Here is a 22,368-nt window from a genome sequence, read left to right as displayed (position 1 = left end):
ATTTGCACAACTCTACTTTGAACATGAGTAAAATGCATCACCGAATTTTCCCAAGAGAAGTTCATGCTACCCTGTATACTATATTGAGTTAAGGCCATATCAGGGGACTGAACTGTGTGGGATGTTGGGGATCTGTTATTATACACCTTGACCATGTAATTTTGATGCAAAAAGCTTCCATGCATTTGGGGAGGAGGGTGAAGATGGATTGAGGCTGCAGTGCCGGGGAAGGGGGCGGGGTTAACTCTTACCCTCATACAGTTTTCCCAATGAAACGTGGCTCATCTGGGCTGCTTTAAGCTGCAGTAAGGAAAAAAGCAGTGTCTACACTCAAATGCTTTATTGGATGATAATGTGGTTAGACAAGGAAGTTTGTAGATTTGCTGTACCTATTAATGCACAAACATTGGGTCATTAAATTAAATTTAATAAAGTCATTAAAAGTTAAAACATCAGTGCAGCAATTTAAAGCAAAGGCCCAGTCAAGTTTTACATATGGTTCTGAGTTGAATGAAAATGTTACTCTGTCCGGTGTTCTTAAAATTAAAGGCAAAACTCGCTTACTGTTCATATTTTGCTGGCCTTTAATAAAAGAGCACTTTGTATCATTGCAAAGGTACTTCTGTCTGCTGCTGTAAGTAGGGTAATAAAAATACCACTTTATGGAAAGACACCAGATGGAAGGAATGTCAACACACTGGAACTAATTTAGGAGATTGCTCCGATATACAGGAAAGGCACGAGGAGAATTCAGATGGTTCCAATGTGAAGAGATTGGTTGCCTCTCTTAAAACAACAAACTAAAATTCTTATCCCAGGGTTGCGTGTAAATGGAAAGCCATCAGCCCTCAAGGTGGAAGTCCATTGCTGCCATAATTTCAGGTCCCATTTACAATTCCAGAGATATGAAATTAAAAAGAAATGAAGATTTATTTTTTGTTCTATCTGAGATATATACAACTAAACAGTTTATTAAAAGTATAACCAAAGTAGTATTGACTATTGAGTCTTTTTGTTTGCTTACTTTCATTTGAGTTGCATTTCTATCAGTGGAGTCCATAAACCATTACTGGGTTTTGGGGTGTGGGGGATAACTCGATAGTCTGTTTTCAGCAAGCCCTATAGGATTTTATCCTTTTTGATAAGTAATTACGTTTTTAAAAGGAAAATTATGCCTCACTGGATGCAATGCAGTGGCATTCCAGAGCTCTGAGCAGGCAGATACGGAGAGAAGTCCCTGTACTAGCAAGGTTTACAGCTCTGAATAGAAGCTGAGCTCATCATTTCAAGCCTGCTAAATATAGTTAAGTAGGCAGATTACATTTAGAAGTTATGATAGTAGAACAGACGGTGATGAAGAATAATGGTCTGACAAAGATGATGTTACAAAATGTGCTTCAGTTGAGATACAGCTTTGATAATGAGAATGGAGGTTCTCTTCCAGTTTTACTTTTTCTTTATTCTTTAATAAAGTCCCAAGCCAAAAGTTGCTGTTTCAATTACCTGTTTGTAAACAAAGAATACAACGTGTACACACACACACACCAGACTAAACAAACACATTGTTCTTAGAATTAAGGTGGAAAGAATAGATCTATTGGTTGTTTGAATATAAACACTTCCTTCTACTTGGACGAAGATTTACTTGCCTTTTGGAAAGGCTCTTTATACCACTGCATTGCGTGTCTTCCTTCACATCTTGAGCCTTTACTACGGTGTTGTCCCTCTCAGCTTCTGAGGAGTGGAATTTAATGTAGGCTGCTGGGATTAAATAATATGTAAACACTGGTATTTATACACATTATGGAGACCAGTTTTTTATACATTTATACACATTCTGGAGACCAGTTTCTTGCGATCACAGTAAAATGAACAGTAAAATGTATTCATTTATTTGAGGTGCTTGTAGTACAGTTTTTTGGCTGAAAGGACCCACGAAGCAATTAATGAAGACAAATAATAATTTTAATACTAAACTAAAACCAATAAAAGCCAACATAAAAATTGAATCCAATTAACCAGCAATTTAATCAGTCCAGAAAAAAAATCTCTACATGTAGAAACCCAGCAGTCAAAGGAAGAAGCAACGAACAGTTAAACGTGTTATCCAAAATCCCTTCAGAAAAAAGTATACTTTTAACCAAAATGCTGAAAGCCAAGACAATTAAAGCATAAATAGCTTCTCTAGGTAAGGAGCTCTAAGCCATCACTGAAAAAATGCTTTGGATGGTAGAAAAGTATGTAGGGTCCCTGATCTGAGTGCACGCATGGATAGGTTTATACAGGAACATTTATTCAACTTGCACTTTTTAAAATTCCATGATACTTTAAAGAATATTCAGTTCTTGCCAGGTATTTGGCTAACAATTAAAAGGATTGAAATTGGATAACAGTGCAATTCTACGAACTCTTTCTTGGAAGTAAGCCCACTAAATAGACCTGAGTGGGATCTGGGAAGACTTGTTTAGGATGTGTTTTTATGCAAGTGGTTTTTAAATTGTGAGTCTTTCAGGCTGTACATGAATACTGGGTTCATGATGGAATGTAGAGGTATGTAATAACTGCAGTATTTAACTTCCCTTCGTTTGTACTGATAACCCTTTACGTATTCTAGTGATTTGTGTTGATGCTTCTCAACTTTATGACATTGTGTCCCTCTTTTAAATATTATAGATATTCTGGACTTTCACCCTTGCTAAACTGTACATTGCGTCTCATCCTAGCTCCTCCAGAAGGCATTGTATTTACTATTTTCTACTATTTGTAACAAATAATACAACATCTAGATGAATTCATGCAGTAATGCATATCTAGAAAGCCTGTTTTCACATAGATAATATATTTACATAGCAACATGTAGGTACTGAAAATTGAGACTATAGAAAGTATCTTGTTTTAGTGTCATGTGATAGTGTCTTGCACTATGCAAGTGCCCAAGGAAGTCAGGAAATCTCTCATATGTCTGTTGTTCCACAGAATATGCAAAACAGAAATGTTCAAGGGGGCATTTTTATAAAAGGGCTAGAATTGCAGTGTAATGGAACTGTCCAGTAGGGTGCTTTTATGAGGGAACAGAATTTTAGTCTATTGCAGTGTTTATTGTATGTATTAATTTGCTTTTACTGCGCTGTCTTCTGCCTTTATAATCCATTGTCTGCATTGTGTGTGGTATGCCTTGCCTTAGATAGTTTTTGGTTTCTGTTGTTTCCTAATTTTTATAATCCTATTGCATCATTGCTGGATGTCTTACGCTGTTTAAATTTTTTTAAAAATGTAATCCATCTTGAGCCTCAGTGAGAAAGGTGGGCTATAAATGAAATGAACGAAAACATGAAATAAAGAATTACTGTGATCTTAGAGACGCAGTGGACGAAAATGTTACAGACCCTGCTTATGGTAGAAATTCTCAAGGAGATTTACATGGAGCTCCTGGGGAGAGCATAGCTCAGTGATGAAGCGCTTGCTATGTATGTATGAAGCTCCTCCTCACCACCTGAAAGATCTCCGGTAGCAGGGCCAAGAAAGATACCTATTTTTAACTAATTATTTAGTTCACTGCAGTAAAATAAAGACTGCCTTACTAATTTTGTCAGTAACGAGTGAGGTCATTTTAATAGTATGACAATTCTTTCCTAGAGAAAATTAGGCTATCAGATTGAGGCTGTTACTCTGTAATCCATCCAGAGACAGCACATGTCATTTCCAGAGTTCATTGTTAATTAGGATGCAATCACTGGAACAAATCAGTGCTTTATTAGCAGCTAGACAATCAACTAGTCAGCAGCCTATGTTTATATGGCTGCTTCCCCCTTCCACACAAACACACACACAGTTTTGCTGAATGGTTTAATAGGACAGAAAAAACTGCAGTGCTCTGCCATGTACAGTTTAGTTTACAGTATAGTTTAGTACATATGCGAACCTGAGAACAAAGTTGTGTCTCAGTGCTGAGACTTGTAGATTTGTTTATATAATTCTTAGAATGCCCATTGGTTGAGTTCTGTTATAGCTGTCTGAAGGCATTGGACCAATTATGCTAAGACAGGGCTTGACAGACATCAGGTGCCACCCCGTTTTGATCCCTTCCCTAGTGTTTCCATCAGTCATTCATTGTCAGTGCCTCTTGGTGATTCTTAGAGGTACAAAGCTTATTTACATGAGGAATAGAGGTTATTTTCTTTTGGTGTGATGACAGCTAGGGTTAATATCCACCTTATAGTTACAAAGATCCCACATATAGTTATAAATATTCATTGGATGTTCCCATGTTCTCTATACAAAGATAGCTTTACTTGTTCTCTGGTTTTGTAAAGGAGTAAAAATGAAGTTTAAAAAAAATTAAAAGCCTTACATTTCAAACATGTAGTAGGATGAATGTCAATTACAAAGCACATTATTTGAATTTTTGGGGTTTCTTTCCCCATCTGGAAAACCATTAGCAGGCAAGGCAGTGTGATGTCGTGGTTAGAGTGTTTGACTGGGATCTTGGGAGGCCCAACTTCAAATCCACTGTCTGCTATGGAAGCTTGCTGGGTGACTCGGGCCAGTCACACTCTCAGCCTAAATTTATCTCGCAGGACTGTTGTGAGGATGAAATGGACGTGAGGCGAATGATGTAAACCGTTTATGGTGGGATATAAATTAAGTAAATAAATAAATATAAGGCATGCCTGGGATATATGAAATGTATGCCTGTGCTTGTGATACGCGGGGTTTTTCATGTTGTGGCTGTATATCCAAAGACAAATGTTCAGTTTCTAGTTGGCTTGTGTTAAAGACTCATTTGACTAGAGCAGCCCCTTTCAAGTATATTGGGCATACACCTGAGTGTGGAGTAACACAGTATTTCAGTAATATTTCAGCCAATGTAAATCACTTACCTTCTTGCCTAGGTGAGTAGCAGTCATAACCAGTAATTACTCAGGCAATTTGCCTTTCCCTCCCACAGTCTTTCCCTTTCCCTTACTTGCTCTCTCTCTCTGTGAAACATAATGAAAGGCTTGCCTGCTTGCCTTTTGTGGGGCAGTGGACTATACCTGGCATAGAACAGAGAAAGAAGTACGGTGCAGCAGGTGAGAATCAAGAGGCGCACAGAAAAGAAGAGCAGAGCAGTGTTCCATGTCTTTTCTTGCACATGTTTTCCCCCAAAGGTTTGTTCTCTATGTGTGTTTAATTCTAAACTTCATCACTTTAACTGCAGGATTTTTTATTTGCAGTTTTTGAAAATAAAGATAAAATTGTGATCATCATGGAATATGCAAGCAAAGGGGAATTGTATGATTATATCAGTGAGAGGCGAAGGCTGAATGAGCGGGAGACAAGGCACTTCTTCCGGCAAATTGTTTCTGCTGTGCATTACTGCCACAAGGTGAGCTAAGAACTTCCAGATTGTGAACAGAAAAGCAAAACTATTCCATGGCAGCTAAAGGAGAGCTTCAATAAAAACGTGATAAGAGCTTGTAGAAATTATATGAAGAAACCTTCATATGTACACATATCACATTGAAGCATATATTTGTTCTTACATAGTGCTCCCATATATCACAAAAAGTGAATTACATTTCAGGGCTCATTATATTCTCATGTTGCTCAAATATTAATGTTGGGGAACACCATTCATGCTTGCGAATGGGCAGTATAAGAAGTGCACATATGAAGCCTCCTCCCACAAACTTCATTTTGAAAAATGGAATTCTAACAATTCAGTCCTAAGGAGAGTTAAGCCCTTCTAAATCTGTTGAAATCAATGAGCTTAGAAAGGTATAACTCTGCTTGGGGTAGCACTGTAAAACACTCTGTGCCATGAAAAGCATTACACAAAGTGACTGAAGAAGTATCTCTTCCTTTTTAAAGTGCCATCCTAAGCAAGTGTACTTAGAATCCTACTCATGTCTCTTCAATAGTGCTTATTCCCAGGCAAGTGTTCTTTGGATTGCACTGTTAAAATATGAAAATGTACTTGAAATGATTTTGTCATACTGTATAAAAGTATAACAATAGGTCATGTTCTGTATATAGTAGAACTGTGGGGTGTCTGGATTTAATTATTTTTAATAGCAGTTTTCCCCTTTAAAATTATTCTGATAAGTTAAGAGAGAGCTTCACAACATGGACAATCTACAGTGGATTTCTGCATAACTTTACTTCTAACTGGATTTAAAAAACCACATTGTGACGTAAGCTTAGATTGTTAGATCCTCTGTACTTACCTTTGAAAGGCAGGGAAGTATTTTTTGGGATATAACTCATCATCCCTAAAAGTTCAAGCATTGGAAGAAGTAGACCTTTAGTAAAGACTATCATTATCGACAGATATTGTTTTTTGGTGCCCGGGAAGAACAGATTACTTTCACAAAGTGAGGGAAGGATCAGAGTTGGAATTAAGTTCTGAAAAGAGTCCCCCTGCTGTTTTACAGGCTTTGTGGGAGGACAGATTCCAGTCATTCTTCTCTTAACCACACAGCCAATGACTAATACATCTCCTGTCACTAGTTCCTAGGCTGCAAGTGTTATGACTGAAGTGTAAATGCAAAGACCACCCTGCCGGTTCACTTCTTTAATCCATCCAATATTAAGCTCCTCCACAAATTCTCCTTTCTGTCCATCCTGAGCGCTTTGCTTTCCTGTTTCAGAATGGCGTTGTCCATAGGGACCTAAAACTGGAAAATATTCTTCTGGATGACAATTGTAATATTAAGGTAAAGATCTTTTTCTGTTGTTTGTGTATTATCTGAACACGTTTTTGCAGAGCTACTGCTATTCAGCATCTGTTGAAGTAGATGTGGAGATTATTCTTTCTAATTAGTCTTAAGCACTAAATTGAGTTCTGTCTCATTTGGAGACTCTTTCCCCTCTTCAGAGAAGCAATAGCCATTTTAACAGTAGAAACAGTAGAATCTCCACACAAGACAATTTATTTTACAGATGGTATTTTCTGCTGGCTGCTGAGGACAAAACGTTCTTGGACTACAAGGTCCAAGTGCCTCCTCTAGTGCACTCTGAACATCCTTTTGATCACATCTGAAAAATAAGCAAACAGAATTTCAAAATAAACTCAAGCAAAGCACATGTCCTTCATTAGGAAATGGCCTTAGAACTTCAGACACAATGATAGCTTTTAGATTGGCTTTTGGTGATGTCATAGCTATTTCAAAAATCTTAAGTGAAAGCATGGGAATGACCTTTTCATTCTTCTGTTTTGCCAAAAAAAAAATGGCCATGATACAAGATATGTGATTTTGTTCTGGGAAATCAGCACTATTTCCAGGTTCAAACTTCTGCTTTTAAAAAAATGGTACATACATAATTATCTGATGGAGGTTTTCTTCCCTTGGCACTGGATTTGAAAAGCTTAAGCTTATATCCAGCATATGACCTCTGTGTTTCTGAATCACCTGAAGTATTCTCTGCTATTCATGACATGTTGCATGTTCTGGCTAAATCATAATCTGGGCCACTTACAGATAATATCTCAATCCTGAGTTTTTCCTCTTTCATCATATCGCTCTCAGGTTGTGGTAATTTTGCTGCAGTGCCATTCATATGTTACGTTTTGTTCGTGGCAATGTTATTATTGATAGGCCTTATGTGGAATATTTCTGTGTTGGTAAAACACTTCTTACATCTCAATCCTAAACATGTTACCAAGAAGCTAATCCAACTGGGTACAATATGATTTGCTTTCAGTAAGCATGCTTAACACTGAAGTATTCAGCTGAAGTCTGAAGGAAAGTAAACACGGGTTGTACTATTCACACGTTATTCATACTTTCCCAACTTCTGAGTGTTACTGCATATGGCAAAAATAATTTGCATAATAATAGTAAAGAGTCCAGTAGCACCTTTAAGACTAACCAACTTTATTGTAGCATAAGCTTTCAAGAACCACAGTTCTCTTTGTCAGATATGACATGATGCATCTGAGGAAGAGAACTGTGGTTCTCAGAAGCTTACGCTACAATAACGTTGGTTAGTCTTAAAGGAGCTACTGGACTCTTTACTACTTTGTGACTACAGACTAACATGGCTAACTCCTCTGGTTGCATAATAATATTCCTGATACATGCACGTGCAAGCACCTATATACTTTACTGATGAACTTACAAGCAGTTAGAAGAACTGGAAAATGAAGATGGTTTCCACTGTATTCCTTTCACATTTATATTTCTCTTTAGATTTTCTCAAATGAAGCTTTATTTTTACATCTTGCTGCTTAGGCATGTGCACAGTGCTGAATATCAAACTAACTTCCACTATCAGTCTTGATAATATAAGGCTTAGAGTTTGTTTTTGTGGTTTCTTTATTAATTACAGAGACTACTCCCCTCCCTGATGTTTCACTAAACAATATTTGTTGGCAAGGAAACACATCTGGGATTGTAAACTATTGGTGTGAAGTTGAGCAAATCTGGAAGACCTCATTTCTGAAAACAGTTGGAAATATGTATTTCAAGGAAATTAGCTGTGCACTGTTTTAAACATTAATTGAGCTGTTTAATTGTAGTAAGAGATCTAGCCTCATTAATGTTCTGTATAGTATGTTTTATCCAGTGCATGAAATTCACTATACATAGTACTTTATAAAAATTCCCAATGGCACAAGCCATTGTTAATTTCAAATTTGCAAGGCATTAAGGACCTACCTAGCTTTACCTTTCGCTGTTATTTTTTGTGGCCTTTGTCCTTCAAGAAAGTAATTGCAGAAGTATGATTCTTACACTCTCTGGAGCTAATGTTTACTATGTCCATGCTACAGTTCTAACGGCGCCTCTGAGGGAAGCCAACATCACTGAACTGGGCATTAACGTCCTATTTTGTCTCTAGTCTTCTGTCATACTGGAAATGCCAGTTCATACCCAGAGGAAACCATACATTGCCAGGCACTGGAATATAAGTATCTGTGAGGGTACTACTAAATTGAGATGAAATAATGAAGTATGATAGGGGTAAAAAATGGCATTGCAAGGAAATCTACCCCCTCTAATATTTCTAACACAGATCACGGTCTCCTGTGGTTGCTATTTACCAAAGGGGAAAAAATGCTCTGGAGTTCTGATCACAGCAGGTCTTCCTGTGCTTCCTCTCCGATGTTACTGGTATGTTGTAGCATTTAAATATACAGAGGAAGGCAATGGACATTTTAAAGATGGCATACCAAATTTTGAAGTTCATGTATAAAGGTTAGGTTCAGAATTCCAATTTTGCCCTTCTCTTTAACAGGACACAAGGTACATTGCTAATTTTAGATCTTTAATTTGAAATGTTGATGCTTGCTAGCATTTCAGGTTGAAAACAAGTCAATGTAAGATCATTACTAGGAAAAGGCATTGATGCTGTATTTTATTACTGTATTTTTTATTAACCCCAAAAGCAATATTGATTTTAAGTAGAACAATCTCTAAGGTTACATAAAGCAGGTACAATTCTCTTCTTCGAGTAACTCACCTTCACAGATAAGTTAAAATGACTGCTGGCAGTGCTTTCAGAAGTCTTTCTTCCTATCCTTGTTAATTGGAGGAATGATGGAACGTTGACTTGAAGCATTGTGCATGTCCTGGCTCCACTCTACAAACTGTATCTTACTTTGTTTCCCTAATAGTGCCCCTCCAGTCCTTAATAGCATTTTGAAAGTGTCATTTTACTTATGTACACAATGAGCAGCTAAAAAAGTAGCAAGCCTAAGGCAAAGGACTAACATGTTTCCTAAATCAGTTAATTGACTGAGTTATTAAAAAAACTGAAGAAGGGACAGAAAATGAATATTCAGTAACAAACAGCAGAAGGTTGGAAAAAGGAAACGGGATAAACAGAACTACCTATGAAGGAAATCGGCGGGGTGTGTTGAGAAGTATAGTTCTGTTTTAGAACTGTATATCACACATGCAAATCTGAGATTTTATGAGCAGTGTTCTGTCTTTTCAGAAATTTGTGTTTGATAGAGGCCCTTATAAAATTGACCAATTTCTCAGCTGTTGTAAACTAAGAGAGAAGAGTCAATTTACATTAAATTCAAATAGATTAAGTACAAACTTTATACTTAGAAAGTAATTTTCATCACATTCATTGTAAGTAACGGAAGCAGTCATTTCCTTGAAAGTATGGGTAATAAAAAAGTCTGGATTTTCAGCAGCCACTCTCTGTTTTTGAACCGTTTTTGAATGAATGCTTTTGGCTCCATTTAAGTACTAAGATCATGAAGGAATCTTGGCTACTATTAATTTATTTCCATAATAGGGGGAGAGGAAAATGACAGCACTGATGGGAAAAGCTGATAAACATCAGTCTGTGATTATGGGAGTTGGCCATGATAGAAATACCTTTTCCTGAGTGGTAGAAATGAAAACATGAATGCAGTCTGCACAGAGCTAATTTTTTGGTCTAAAATGATACATACTTATATTTATATATATATGATAAAGATTGTCCTCAACAGGCATGCCATACTATATTGGAACCAACACTAACAATTCCTTCAATTTAAGTGAATTCCATGGACCAGCCTGCATGCTCTAATACTGAAGCAATTCAGTTTGGATTGACAGGGCACTGTTCTTTAGCTTAAGACTTACTTCCTCCAGGCTAGTTAGAGTGGCTTGATAAGAAAGTGGAATTTATTTAAGGTAATTAAGTGCAACCTGAGCCCTGAGAATACATTTGCAGACTGCATTTGTATACCAGCTGCTTCCAGTGAGGTTCTCAGCATACAGTGAAGATTTTACAGGAGACATCTGCTCCTAAAGAATTACAAGAACACAGGTTGAAAATACTGAGTTTGTTTCAATATGTATATTGTAAATATACTGCCAAGGACATGAAATCACAGTCCACAGTACCAGGGCTGATTCCATGTTTTGTGGGGCCCTGAACAGAGAGTGCTCAAACCTCCCTCCCCATTTCCACTACTACTCTTACCTTCTTGCCCTCCCACCCTTATGCCCCCGTCTGCCTGTGCCTCCTTCCTTTGCCCACTCCCAAGTTCTCCCACTACCTGCAGTCTCAGCTGCCCACACTGCCTGCATGCCCTTTCTCTGAGGGTGCTGGGTGGTGTGTGAAGCTAAGTGTGCCCCTGCCATGGCCACTAGGAAGGCTGATGCTTTGTGCATCACCCGCATGCACTTCTCCAGCAGCACTAGGCAGCATATGCAGCTGAGAGCAGAGGCAGCAAAGCACTCTCAAGCAGGCAGTGGAAGGGTGTGAGTGCAGGCATCAGAGGAGATGCGTGAATAGGGAGTCAGCAGCAGTGGGCCCCACCGGAAGCCATGAACCCTTGTGGCTGCCCCACCTTCCCATGTGTTGACACTGGCCCTGCACAGTACTGCTTTAAGGAATAGTGACATGCAGTGAACATGCATCAGCCAGCACAGTGAAGAGAAGTGGCTGAATGGCATATAATGCATGTTTAAGAGTGACAAAAGTTAAAATGCCTGTTGCATTACTATCTCACTCTTGTCTTGTGCATGATAGAGTCCAAGACAATGACAAATGAACAAATAGCAAGACTGAAAAGGGCCCCATGCATCATCTTAATCAGCTCTCTTCCTTAAAGCATGATCTTCCATTCATTAAATTACATCTGTGTCACACCCCCATAATTAATTACACTGTTTTGATTACAACATGCCAGAGATAAATGGCAGGTAGCTGCCAGAGATGCAGGGAATCTTTTAATAAAACAATACAGGTGACTCCAGCAAATGAGTTGATCAAGCAAAGGAGGCAAAATTCTCACTAGAAACTCTGACTTGGTGAAGAATGTCTTTCTGAAAACAAATACAGGGATTAGACTCTGATAGTGGAACAAAAGCTACATCCCCCCCCCCCCCCCCGCCATATCTTGAGATGTGGCAATCACAGTCCAGGGAAAATGGTGAAAGGGCAGGCCTTGTCAAACAAGAGACACTTTCTAATCCCCAAAGATTAGAACCTTGCAACCTAATATAGGAAAGCTCTTCTCACTTCAGAGCAGTATATGCTGTCTCCTATACTACCTGGCTTAAGCAATATTTATTAAGATGCCAAGGCTCCCAGTTGATTCTTAATATGTATGTTACCTTCTTACATTTCTCATTACAGATTGCAGATTTTGGACTATCAAATCTTTATCAAAAAGATAAATTTCTTCAGACTTTCTGTGGAAGTCCACTGTATGCTTCTCCCGAAATTGTCAATGGAAGACCTTATCGAGGCCCAGAGGTAAGCAAAATGAGAAGCACTGCAAGAAGTGGTATAACATTTTTGAGGTCTAATGGTTTGCCTTCAGTGAAAATGACCATAGTTTTGTGTTGTTAACTAGAATAAATATTTCATCTCTGCAGAGGGAAATCCTTAAAAGGCCTTCTGTTGCTGTCATTGGTTTTGCAAACCGTTGTCTGGATTTTGCACAGGATACCTATGTGTGCAAGCCTTGTTAAACATAGCTGGATGTTTTGGTTCTCTTGTGGTTTCATAGATTTTAGGAGCCCATTTTTCTAGCCCTGATGTTTCTTGTCTCTGTGTTTTAGGTTGACAGCTGGGCCCTTGGTGTATTGCTTTACACTCTGGTGTATGGAACGATGCCCTTTGATGGCTTTGATCACAAAAATCTAATCAGGCAGATCAGTAGTGGAGAATATCGTGAGCCAACACAACCCTCAGGTATGAAAATGATCTCACACAGTGAATGAAAGTCATAGGGGGTTGTAATGGTTCGTTTTATCTTTGTTTTATGGAAGACCTAGGTAGATGAAACAGGACAATCGATGATTGAAATCACACAGTTCTTGACATATTATTATTATTATATTCTGAAACAGCATGATTGCAGCATACACTGCTTGATACTTTCAATCCGAGGCCTTGGTTCCTACTAGTGGCCCAGGGCCTCCATAGCAGCAAAACCTCGTACCTGAATCAGTGAAAGCAGAAGATATATTGCAAATCTTTAGCATCACTGGCCAGACAGAACCACAAATGGAACAAGCAGGGAAGACGTTTTTAAATCACGGTTCCTAATACAAAATGCTATTTAAGAATCAGTATAGTTATAGATAACATGTCTGACCAATCACAACACAATGTACCATTATATATAGCATGCTAAGGTATTCTGTGTCTTCTGATCATTTGTCTTTTGATCATTCGGGCTTGAAGCTGTTGGTATGCCCAGCTGGTAGCAATGACGAAGGAGTGCTTTTCGCCAGCTGTGCCTGATAAGAGGCCTGTAATCATTTTTCTCAGACTCATCATTCGAGCCTGTATAAGTTCAAATGAAATGTGCTCTGACTCAAGGTATACTTGATGATTGTTTGGAAATTATAGCTATTGCCAGACACATACTGAGCCATGGTATATTCTGGTATCTGTACTGCTTCCTCTTGGATAATAGTTACAGTTAATCTTAAACAGCTTGGGCCAAGCATAGCATAGAGGTCTGCTCCATCTTTATGCACCAGTATGACCGATGTGACCACTACATTCAGTGGAAATTAAGACTCTCTCTGTATTACAGAGCTAGTGTAGTGTAGTGTTTAGAGTGTTGGACTAGGACCTGGGACACCCAGGTTTGAATCCCCGCTCTGGAAGCTCATTTGGTGATCTCGGGCCAGTCACACACTCTCAGCCTAACCTATCTCATAGGGTTGATGTGAGGATAAAGTGGGGAGAAAGGTGGGGAATAAATGACTAAAATAAATGATAAATAAAATAAATCTTTATCCCACCTTTCCTCCAAGGAGATCAGAGCAGTATACAAAATTCCCCCCTCCTCCATTTTACCCTCTCACTTACCCTGAAAGGTCAAGTAGCCTGCAAGAGAGTGGCAGGCCTAAAATCATGCAATAGACACTTGAACTCAAGTCTGCACTGTCCTAATTCTACACTAGCTACTGCATTGCTCTGGATCTACAGGGGTGCACAGAAAGATGAATGCTGCTTCTCAGCTATTCACAGCAGCTTACAACACTCTTCTCCTCTCCTCCATTTTCAAAACAAATCTGTGAGGTAAGCAGAAGAGAAATTGGGGAAGATCCTGCTACCCAGCTGTGTAGCAGCAGCTGAATAACATCTTGCTTTCTCCTCTGCTTTTCACAAGTCTGTATAGTGTGGGTGCATGCCCAGAGGTGCGAGCCCTTACCTGTGAGCAGAAGGGCAAGAGCCAAAGGGCTTTGTCCTTCAGCTGTGGCCTGAGGGCATTAGCCTAACTTGAGGAAGATCCGCCAGCAGAGGGAGAGAAATAAGGGAAGACCTGCTTTACATTTTGAAGCTTCCCTTCCCTTCTCATGTTTGTTTGTCTGTCTTTAATTGTATTTTTCTTGTATCATAGCATATAGTAAGGAGAGAGAAATGGAATATAAAATAATGAATAAAAGTTTTGGCTGAGCACGTGTGACTGGCTCAAGGTTACAGCAAGCTTCAGTGGCAGAGTGAGGATTTGAACCTTGGGTCCATAGTAACAGTGAAATCCATTCCAATGTCTAAACAAGTTGCCCACTTTTCTGAAATGCAAGGAGGATGCCATAGGGAACAGTGCTAATGCCAAGCAGCTACATGTAGCTCCCAAGCCACTGAGTGGATATCACTGCGCTAATCACTGTATTGTGCTGACAGTACATAAATATTGTAAATACATTTTAAAAAACTTTTGAAAGAAAAACTCTAGTGCAGTGGTGTTGGTAAAAGGCTATAATAAGATCTGTAAGGGTTTTTTATATTTTTAAAAATATTACCTGCACCAAGCCTTTGGGACACAGGAGGCTAGAAATCAAATAAGTATGGAAAACTACCTAATATTAACATGATAGGTCAAGATATCCTATTCCTTTGTATTTTATACATCTGACAGGGCAGGCTCTGGCTCATGAAATATTATCTTATGCCACGGTAAATAATTAAATATGTTAGTTTATGGTACCACAATTTGCTTTATTGTTTTAGCTGCAACAGACTTTCCTTCTGGGTTTTATTAGATTCACTTTCACAATCTAAATCTTTAACATGGGAATAGAAAATGCATCTGAATTCCTGCTCCATTTGGAGAAATGAGGGTGGGTCTCTCAGCGTTAGACATCAGCCGGACCATTGATCATCCAAAGGAAATTTTCCACTTGCCTGGAGATAACAAAAGGAAAATGGGGAAAGTCCCTTGCCTGCCTGTCTATATAACAGGAAGCATTTCTATCAAAGGAAAAATCATCTTCCTCATAGTGAACTTGGGCTTGCTGCAAATCCACTATTCTAATCGTAGCTCTGATTGAGGTGGTAAATCTGTGCTTAGGCGATACAACTTAAGACTGAAGCTAAAGGCTACCAAGGAGTCCTGTGAGCCCCTTTTACGTTTGAAATAGTCCATCCCAGACACATTCTGACCTGGATAGCCCAGGCGAGCCTGATCTTGTTAGATCTCAGAAGCTAAGCAGGGTCCACCTTGGATAGTAATAAGATGGAAGACCTTCAGGGAAGACCAGGATTGCCATGTAGAGGCAGGTAATGGCAAACCACCTTTCTTAGTCTCTCACTTTGAAAACCCCAGCAGAGGTCACCATAAGTTGGCTACAACTTGATGGCGTTTTCCATCACCACCACAGCCCAGACACAGGTTTAATACTTCAGTGATACTAAGGGCATAGTGATTGAATGTCCGGTGTATAATATAAGACCATTTCTCATCTGGAAGGGAACTCAGAGGCATTTGTACATATGCTTTGGATGTATGCACTTCATAAAGATAGATGGCTGATGAATAACTATGGCTCTAGGCTTCTCCTGCATCACTTTGCTGCACTTGTTTCCTTTGTCATAATAATTGTTAGGAGCTGTGGTCCATAGAATTGAAATCACTGCTTTGTCAGATTTTTGGATTTAGTCACAAAATGAAAAAAGTCTAAAAATGGAATTGGTGTTCTTTTTGTCTGTAGATGCTCGTGGCCTGATCAGATGGATGTTGATGGTGAATCCTGAGCGCAGAGCAACCATTGAAGACATAGCCAACCACTGGTGGGTTAACTGGGGCTACAAGAGCAGTGTTTGTGATTGCGATGCCTTGCAAGACTCTGAGTCTCCTCTGCTGTCTAGGTTTATAGATTGGCATCATCGTTCTAGTGGCCTCCAGCCAGAGACGGATACCAAATTGAAGTGCCTTTCCAAACCAAAAGGATCTGAAGTCATGTTAGAGAGACAGAGGTCCCTGAAAAAATCAAAGAAGGAAAACGACATTGCACAGTCTATCCAGGAAGGAGGAGGAGACAGTGCATGCAAACTTAACTCCAAGAGGCCAAAAGGCATCTTGAAGAAAAGGAGCAACAGTGAACATCGATCTCACAGTGCAGGGTTCATAGAAGGAGTGGTTAGTCCAGTGTTACCCTCCACTTTTAAAATGGAGCAGGAATTGTGTAGGACAAGCATGTCTATTAAGAGTGTTGTAGAGGGGGAGGTAACGGGTAAATACTGCACTAAGCAGTCTTCCTTAATGCCAAAAAAAGGAATCCTCAAGAAGACACAGCAGAGAGAATCTGGTTATTACTCGTCTCCAGAGCGGAGTGAATCTTCAGAACTTTTGGACCATAATGAAGAGGCAGGAAACAGTGACACATCCCCAAGTGTCATCGAGACATTAAGGATAGAATCTTTCAGCCATTCTTACAGGCGCAAGGGTATTTTGAAACACAGCAGCAAGTATTCCACCAGTAGCACAGATTCAGCTTTGGTGAGCCCTGACACACCAATGCTAGAAGCCATGGAAGAAACAGTCCTCCCTGGAGATGGATTATCTCGAAGTTATAGCCGCCCTTCTAGTGTAATTAGTGATGACAGCATCCTGTCCAATGACTCTTTTGATTTGGTGGATCTGCAAGAGAACAGGCTGAGAATAAGAAGCTGTGTGTCTGCTGAAAATGTCCTACAGATGCAGGATTTCCAAGGACTCCAGAACCGCTCACGGCCACAATATCTGAAACGTTACCGGAATCGGGCTGCTGATAGCAGTTTTTCCCTCCTTATGGACATGGATGATGTCACTCAGGTCTACAAGAAAGCTCTGGAGATCTGTAACAAACTGAACTAGCGGAGTGAAGATAGCAGGGCTTGGAAGGAAGGGTCTTGGGTACCTTTATGATGGAGTTGGCCTAGTTAACAATTTGCTGACAGTCCATTTTCTGGCATTGTTAAAGCAACATTGAAAAAAGGGGCTGAGCAGAAATGCTTCAGTTATGTTATGAAAAAAAATTCATCTCATGTTCTTTATGCAACCTTTAGCTCATGCAATCAAAATACTACCTAATGTCCAAAGAAATTACCATAATGTACAGAAGAAAAACTCTGGAATCTAGCAGACAGAAAAAGATCATGATCCAGTGGCTGTAAGCTGAAGCTAGACAAAGGGTAAACTGGAAAAAGGGTGCATGTATTTATGCCAGAGAAAGTAACTAACCACTGGAAAAACTATAATGTTAACAGCAGTGTAAATCAGCTGTTTAGCACAAGAAATAATTTGCAGGTGGCTATGTAAATGTCCAGATGTTTAAACTAATGACATTTTCTGATTTCCACCCAAACAGTGCCCTGATCCAGAATAATGGGCTGCGTGCTGCGCGCACCCATACAGGTACCTTAGTCAGCTAATGATTGGCACTGCTTTTTATCAGGTGATAGTGCCACCTTGTGAAAAGTGTTTAATACTTGAGTGGGGAAGTGCTTTGTATTTATAGAATTTAGGCAAAGAAGAGATTGTAGCATGTAGTAAAAGAATGAAGAACTGAGAGAGAGAAAGAAGCTATCTTTTTTCCTGAACAAAAAGATGAAAGCTGGGGCTCTGGAAATCTGCATAGCCAGAAAGCCACAAAATACGGCCTCTAATTTAACAAAGCAATAGCTTCATCAGATTTTTTTTTTTCATTTTTAAAACAACAAAATCCTGGCCTCCTTGGTTGCAAAGAAAAACCTGAAAAAAAAGTTGGCAGCTTTTATTCAAAATAGACGTTACCTTAAAATCAGTCGAACTTCACCATGCAGTTAAGCACTTGTGTTGCACTGGTTTTATAGGAACTCAAGCATGCCTAATATTCTCTGACTGCATCTTATGTCTTCTTTCACTTATATTTTCTCTATCTTTTCTAGTCCCAGCTAGACACTGAGTCAGGTCTAACGTTTAGGATGAGACTCATGTGGAAACCTTAATCCCTACGAACTCCAGATTTACAGAAATAAATGAAAGGGAAAATCTACATCAATCAAGGGTTAAATTTCACAGATCCCAACTCAAAACATCTCATTAGAAGGAAATGTTTATAATACAGAAAGAGATTCAGAGCAAAGAAGAGCCAGGCAAGTCACAGAGTTTTCAGAGGTGCAACAGGATAAACGGGTGGAGGCAGGGGTGGACATAATTTCTGCCTGCTTCCACACCACTTGCTGCCATGGAAGCAACTGAAGCCTAGCCCCTGTGGCAACACTGCAGGGACTTGGCTTGGGCCCAGCTGGTAGCACTGTTCACTTGTGTGCCGCTGATGTCCCGGAGTGAGTACAGCCCTTGCGAAGCTTTGGCATCCTCCTTGTTGTGCTGCCCCAAGCCGTCCAGCTCTTAGAGAGGAGCTAAAATCAATACAGGTGAGAATACAAGTGAGGCTAATTCCATTAAACACTTTCAGATCTGAGGAAGAGATCTGCCAACCCCTCCCTAAGACAGGGAAAGAAATCTGAAGGAGGGGGAAAAAAATCTTTAAAAAAACCCTAATTGTTCCATCTGTGTAAATTGTGTAAAACATAACGATCAATCAAACGTATTGTATCAGTCAAACTTACCTTATTATAAGGTATATCATACATTTGCTAACACTTATGCAAAACGATACAGTAAATTTTTAGTTTTGTTAAGGAATTTGAGTTTTGTGGCTGCAGATTCTGAGGGTTCTTTGCACAGAATTCCAGACTCCTAGAAAGTATTGAAGTGAACATTTGGAAGGAACACAGTATGGTTAAAGAGTTGGTAACAGGAGAATAGACTTGATGAGGGATTTAGTGTGAGAATGTATATGTATTGTGGATGATATTGTATGGCCAATGGGTTCAAAGAGGAGACGACATAGACGTGTATGCCTCATGGACCTAGTTTAAAATCAAAGGCTTCAGCTCCCATAAAGGTACCACTTGGGTCTACTGGATTATGTGAATGTAAGCCTCTTTTAAAATAGGCACTATTTGGTTGACAGGCCTGGGCAATAATCACTTAGCCCACTTTTGGTCACAGTTATCACAGCAAGCAGTCCTTCATATTAACAGTTGGGTTATTAAAAGTAACAACATACGTTGTCTGCAGCATTACATTTTAAGACAACGTTCAAACACAACTACAAGTAATAGGCCAAAGTTCTGTTCTTGTGTTTAACCAGTGCCAACTTCCTGACTTCAGCTGGCAACAGAATTTTGCCCGTTCTAAATATGGGCTTCAGAAGCCTCCGAGAATTAGTGCCAAAGTTGAGATTCCAAAGTAGACATGAAGATATCTAAGCTAAAACAGTTTTGTCTATTTCCAAATTGCCTATTTTTTGTAGCATTGTCACTTCTCAATCTGACAGGAAAACTAATCAGGATAAAGTTACTACTAGTTTACCCAAATGGCTCTTCTGATTTTTCAGGATGTTTGTATTTCTCTATGAGGAACTGGACCAAATTAATTATCCACTCTTGTCAAGATTACATTGATTCCCCCCATAAATATACAAATGCACATGCAGACACGATGCCAAAGGACTGAAAGATCCCTCCTCTACCTTGCTCTTTGGTGAAGAAAGGTTCTTTCTCTTTTTTATACTGTTTGATGATTGTGGTATTCAAGGCCACCCATCCTTTCAGGACTTGGAACTCCCCTTCTAATCTCATGTATTAAATTAATTTAGAGTACTAGAGAGGCCTTAAGATCTGCAGTGTCATTTTTGGGTAAACGTAGTATTAACTTAAAGCCTTGCTCCTTGGCAGCTATGACAGGACCTGTCTCAGTTGTCCTAATGGAGCTTAATTTCAATGGAACTGTACTGACTTACACCACCTGGTCATTCAGCACACTTAAATATTTAATTAATGTATGTAGCAAAGAAAAGGGAACTTGCAACTTGCAACTGCTGCTGTCAGAATTGCCCTGAATTCTGAGCTCTGCCTAGGCTGTTGCCCAGGCCTGCCATCTTGTGTACAAATGTGAATGATTGATTGATTGCTGCCAAACTGGAAAAATGTTCTGTAGGGACTTACTGGTATGTTATCATTCCTAGAAGAAGAAGAAGACTTGACTGCACATTGTTGTTATTATTAGCGTTGTGTATTTTTTTAATTTAATTTGGGATTTTTTTTTTGTAATTCAAAGTTGACTTTTTTATTTGAATTTGTCTTTTTTAATTTATTGGTCTGAAAGCCATTTCAAAGGTATAATAATATATTTTGGTGTAATTTAATTGGTGCAGCATTATCTTACAGCTCTGGCCAAAACATTATCATTTTAAAAATAACTTTTTTTTCCTTTTTGTTTTGTTCATTGGCTGGTTTGATCTCTATGAGGCATGCAGGGGGGAAAAGCTGGATAATCACCCAAAGTGTTTGTATTTTTAATCTGTTTTTTTATTAAATAAAAAGTTAATGTAAATGTGAATGACTTTGATTTTCTCCCTCGACACTTTTGAGAAGTGTTTATTGACCATTTTTAGCAGGATTGCAACACCTTCCTCAAGCAAATGTGGCACAGAGAAGAGTCACCACCACTTTTGTCTCATGTATGTATTGGGACATGATGTGAGTGGGCGTTGAAACGTGTTTTATGAGCAGTTCTGCACAGTGAAAGAATCAAGTTTTTCATCTTTATTACCAGAATAGATCACATAATAGCTTACTGTGATGTTCTTTTTCTCAGTTGAGGAACAGCAGGTGTGCTGCAGGGGAAAAAAAGTGGAGTCTCTCAGATACAGATACCTCTACTTCATTTGTAATCAAGGATATCCTACTCTGAAATAGGGGAGAGGAAATGATACTTTCTTAAAAAAAACACAACTAAATGTTAATGATTGTGTAATCCAGATCATAATTAGATATGTAGTGATGGCAACCATCTGCTGTGATCAGATGTGGAATGATTTAAGCGTAGCTTTTAGATTGCAAATAGGTTGCCTGGGAGAAGACAAATTTACACATGGACCAGCATTTCATTTTCATTCATTACTATTTAACAGTTCAGTCCCTAGGTTCTGGAAGCCAGTTTTTTTGGTGTTTGTTGATAACTATTTAATATGAGGAATTTCATCAACAATTTGTTTTCTGTTCTACTCCCTATACAGAAAAGAACGTTTGCTGGTTAGCAAACAACTTTTTAAAAAAAAGATTGAAATTCTAAATATAAAACACGCTAATTTAAAAAAAGTCCCCACTTTAAAGTCTTGCCACAAAATTTAAATCCAGATAGAAGAAGCTGTATTGCTTGTGGGAAAAGATGGACTGCAGCAAGGTGGACTCAGTTACTATAAATACTTTTCTACATACTTGCAACATTATAGTATTATGTTCCTATTGATTGATCTTGTTTATTTAGAAGTAAATCCTGCTTAATTTGGGGGGAGTTACTCCCATTTAAGTTCACATAAAATTGCACTCATAAAGTTCATGATAGCACACTAAGAAAGCAGTATGTAAGGCTCCTATGAATTACCTATTTTTAATTTAATTTTTTTTCTTGAATGCCAACATTTCATATATTGAGGGTGGCAGATTAACAGTTCTGACAAGGATGGGATATCAGGCACAAATGATTTGCTTATTCATACCAAATGCTTTCTCAAAATGTTCAAAGTCATATTCAAAGAGTTGCCTGTTTTTAATCCTTACAATATTCCTATCGAGTCAGTTGATGAGTGAAAGTCATGTACTCAAGGTTACCAATGAGATTTATGACTGAGTAGCCATTTGAATGACTGCTTGAATGACGATAAGTGAAAGTCATGTACCCAAGGTTACCAATGAGATGAGTAGCCATTTAAATGACTGCTTTCCCCACATGCAAATCCAACACTTTGTTTACTGCATTAGCTCCATTAGCTTAGTCCTCACCATGTTCCAGAAGTTATATCCTATTGATGATTTCAGTGGGAATTGTTTTCCAAATTATAATTTGTAGCCATAGCAATTCCAAATATACTTGTTGTCCAAATTATATTTGTAGCCTTCATAGCCTAAAATATGACTTAAAAAACAAATCTTAAGGTTGCCAAATACTTGTGTGAAGCAGGTTTCAATAATGCAGTATCCTACATTGTAATTTTTTTTTTTTTTTGGTCATGGAAACTCAGAAAGGGTTTTGGCATGGAACTCCAATACCCATTTTTGGCCTTTGTTTTTTTTTTAAAAAAAACAGGCAAGGAAACT

General features: G+C 38.8%; 1 protein-coding gene across 2 annotated transcripts in view; it reads left to right on the top strand.

Annotated features, from left to right (window-relative positions):
- Positions 1 to 20,602, top strand: part of NUAK1 (NUAK family kinase 1) — a 67,832-nt gene extending 47,230 nt beyond the window's left edge. For both annotated transcript variants that reach the window (XM_054988639.1, XM_054988640.1), the window contains exons 3-7: positions 5,217 to 5,368; positions 6,633 to 6,698; positions 12,073 to 12,192; positions 12,501 to 12,633; positions 15,891 to 20,602. In XM_054988639.1, the coding sequence (XP_054844614.1) occupies positions 5,217 to 5,368; positions 6,633 to 6,698; positions 12,073 to 12,192; positions 12,501 to 12,633; positions 15,891 to 17,035 (1,616 nt within the window). In that variant the 3' untranslated portion in view covers positions 17,036 to 20,602. The remainder of the gene's footprint in view (positions 1 to 5,216; positions 5,369 to 6,632; positions 6,699 to 12,072; positions 12,193 to 12,500; positions 12,634 to 15,890) is intronic.
- The last annotated feature ends 1,766 nt before the right edge of the window (positions 20,603 to 22,368 follow it).

Source organism: Eublepharis macularius, chromosome 9 (assembly GCF_028583425.1).
Source record: "Eublepharis macularius isolate TG4126 chromosome 9, MPM_Emac_v1.0, whole genome shotgun sequence".
In the NCBI taxonomy this organism is placed as follows: Eukaryota; Metazoa; Chordata; class Lepidosauria; order Squamata; family Eublepharidae; genus Eublepharis; species Eublepharis macularius.
The sequence above is the reverse complement of the archived record's forward strand: the minus strand, read 5'-3'. Positions and strand labels throughout refer to the sequence as shown.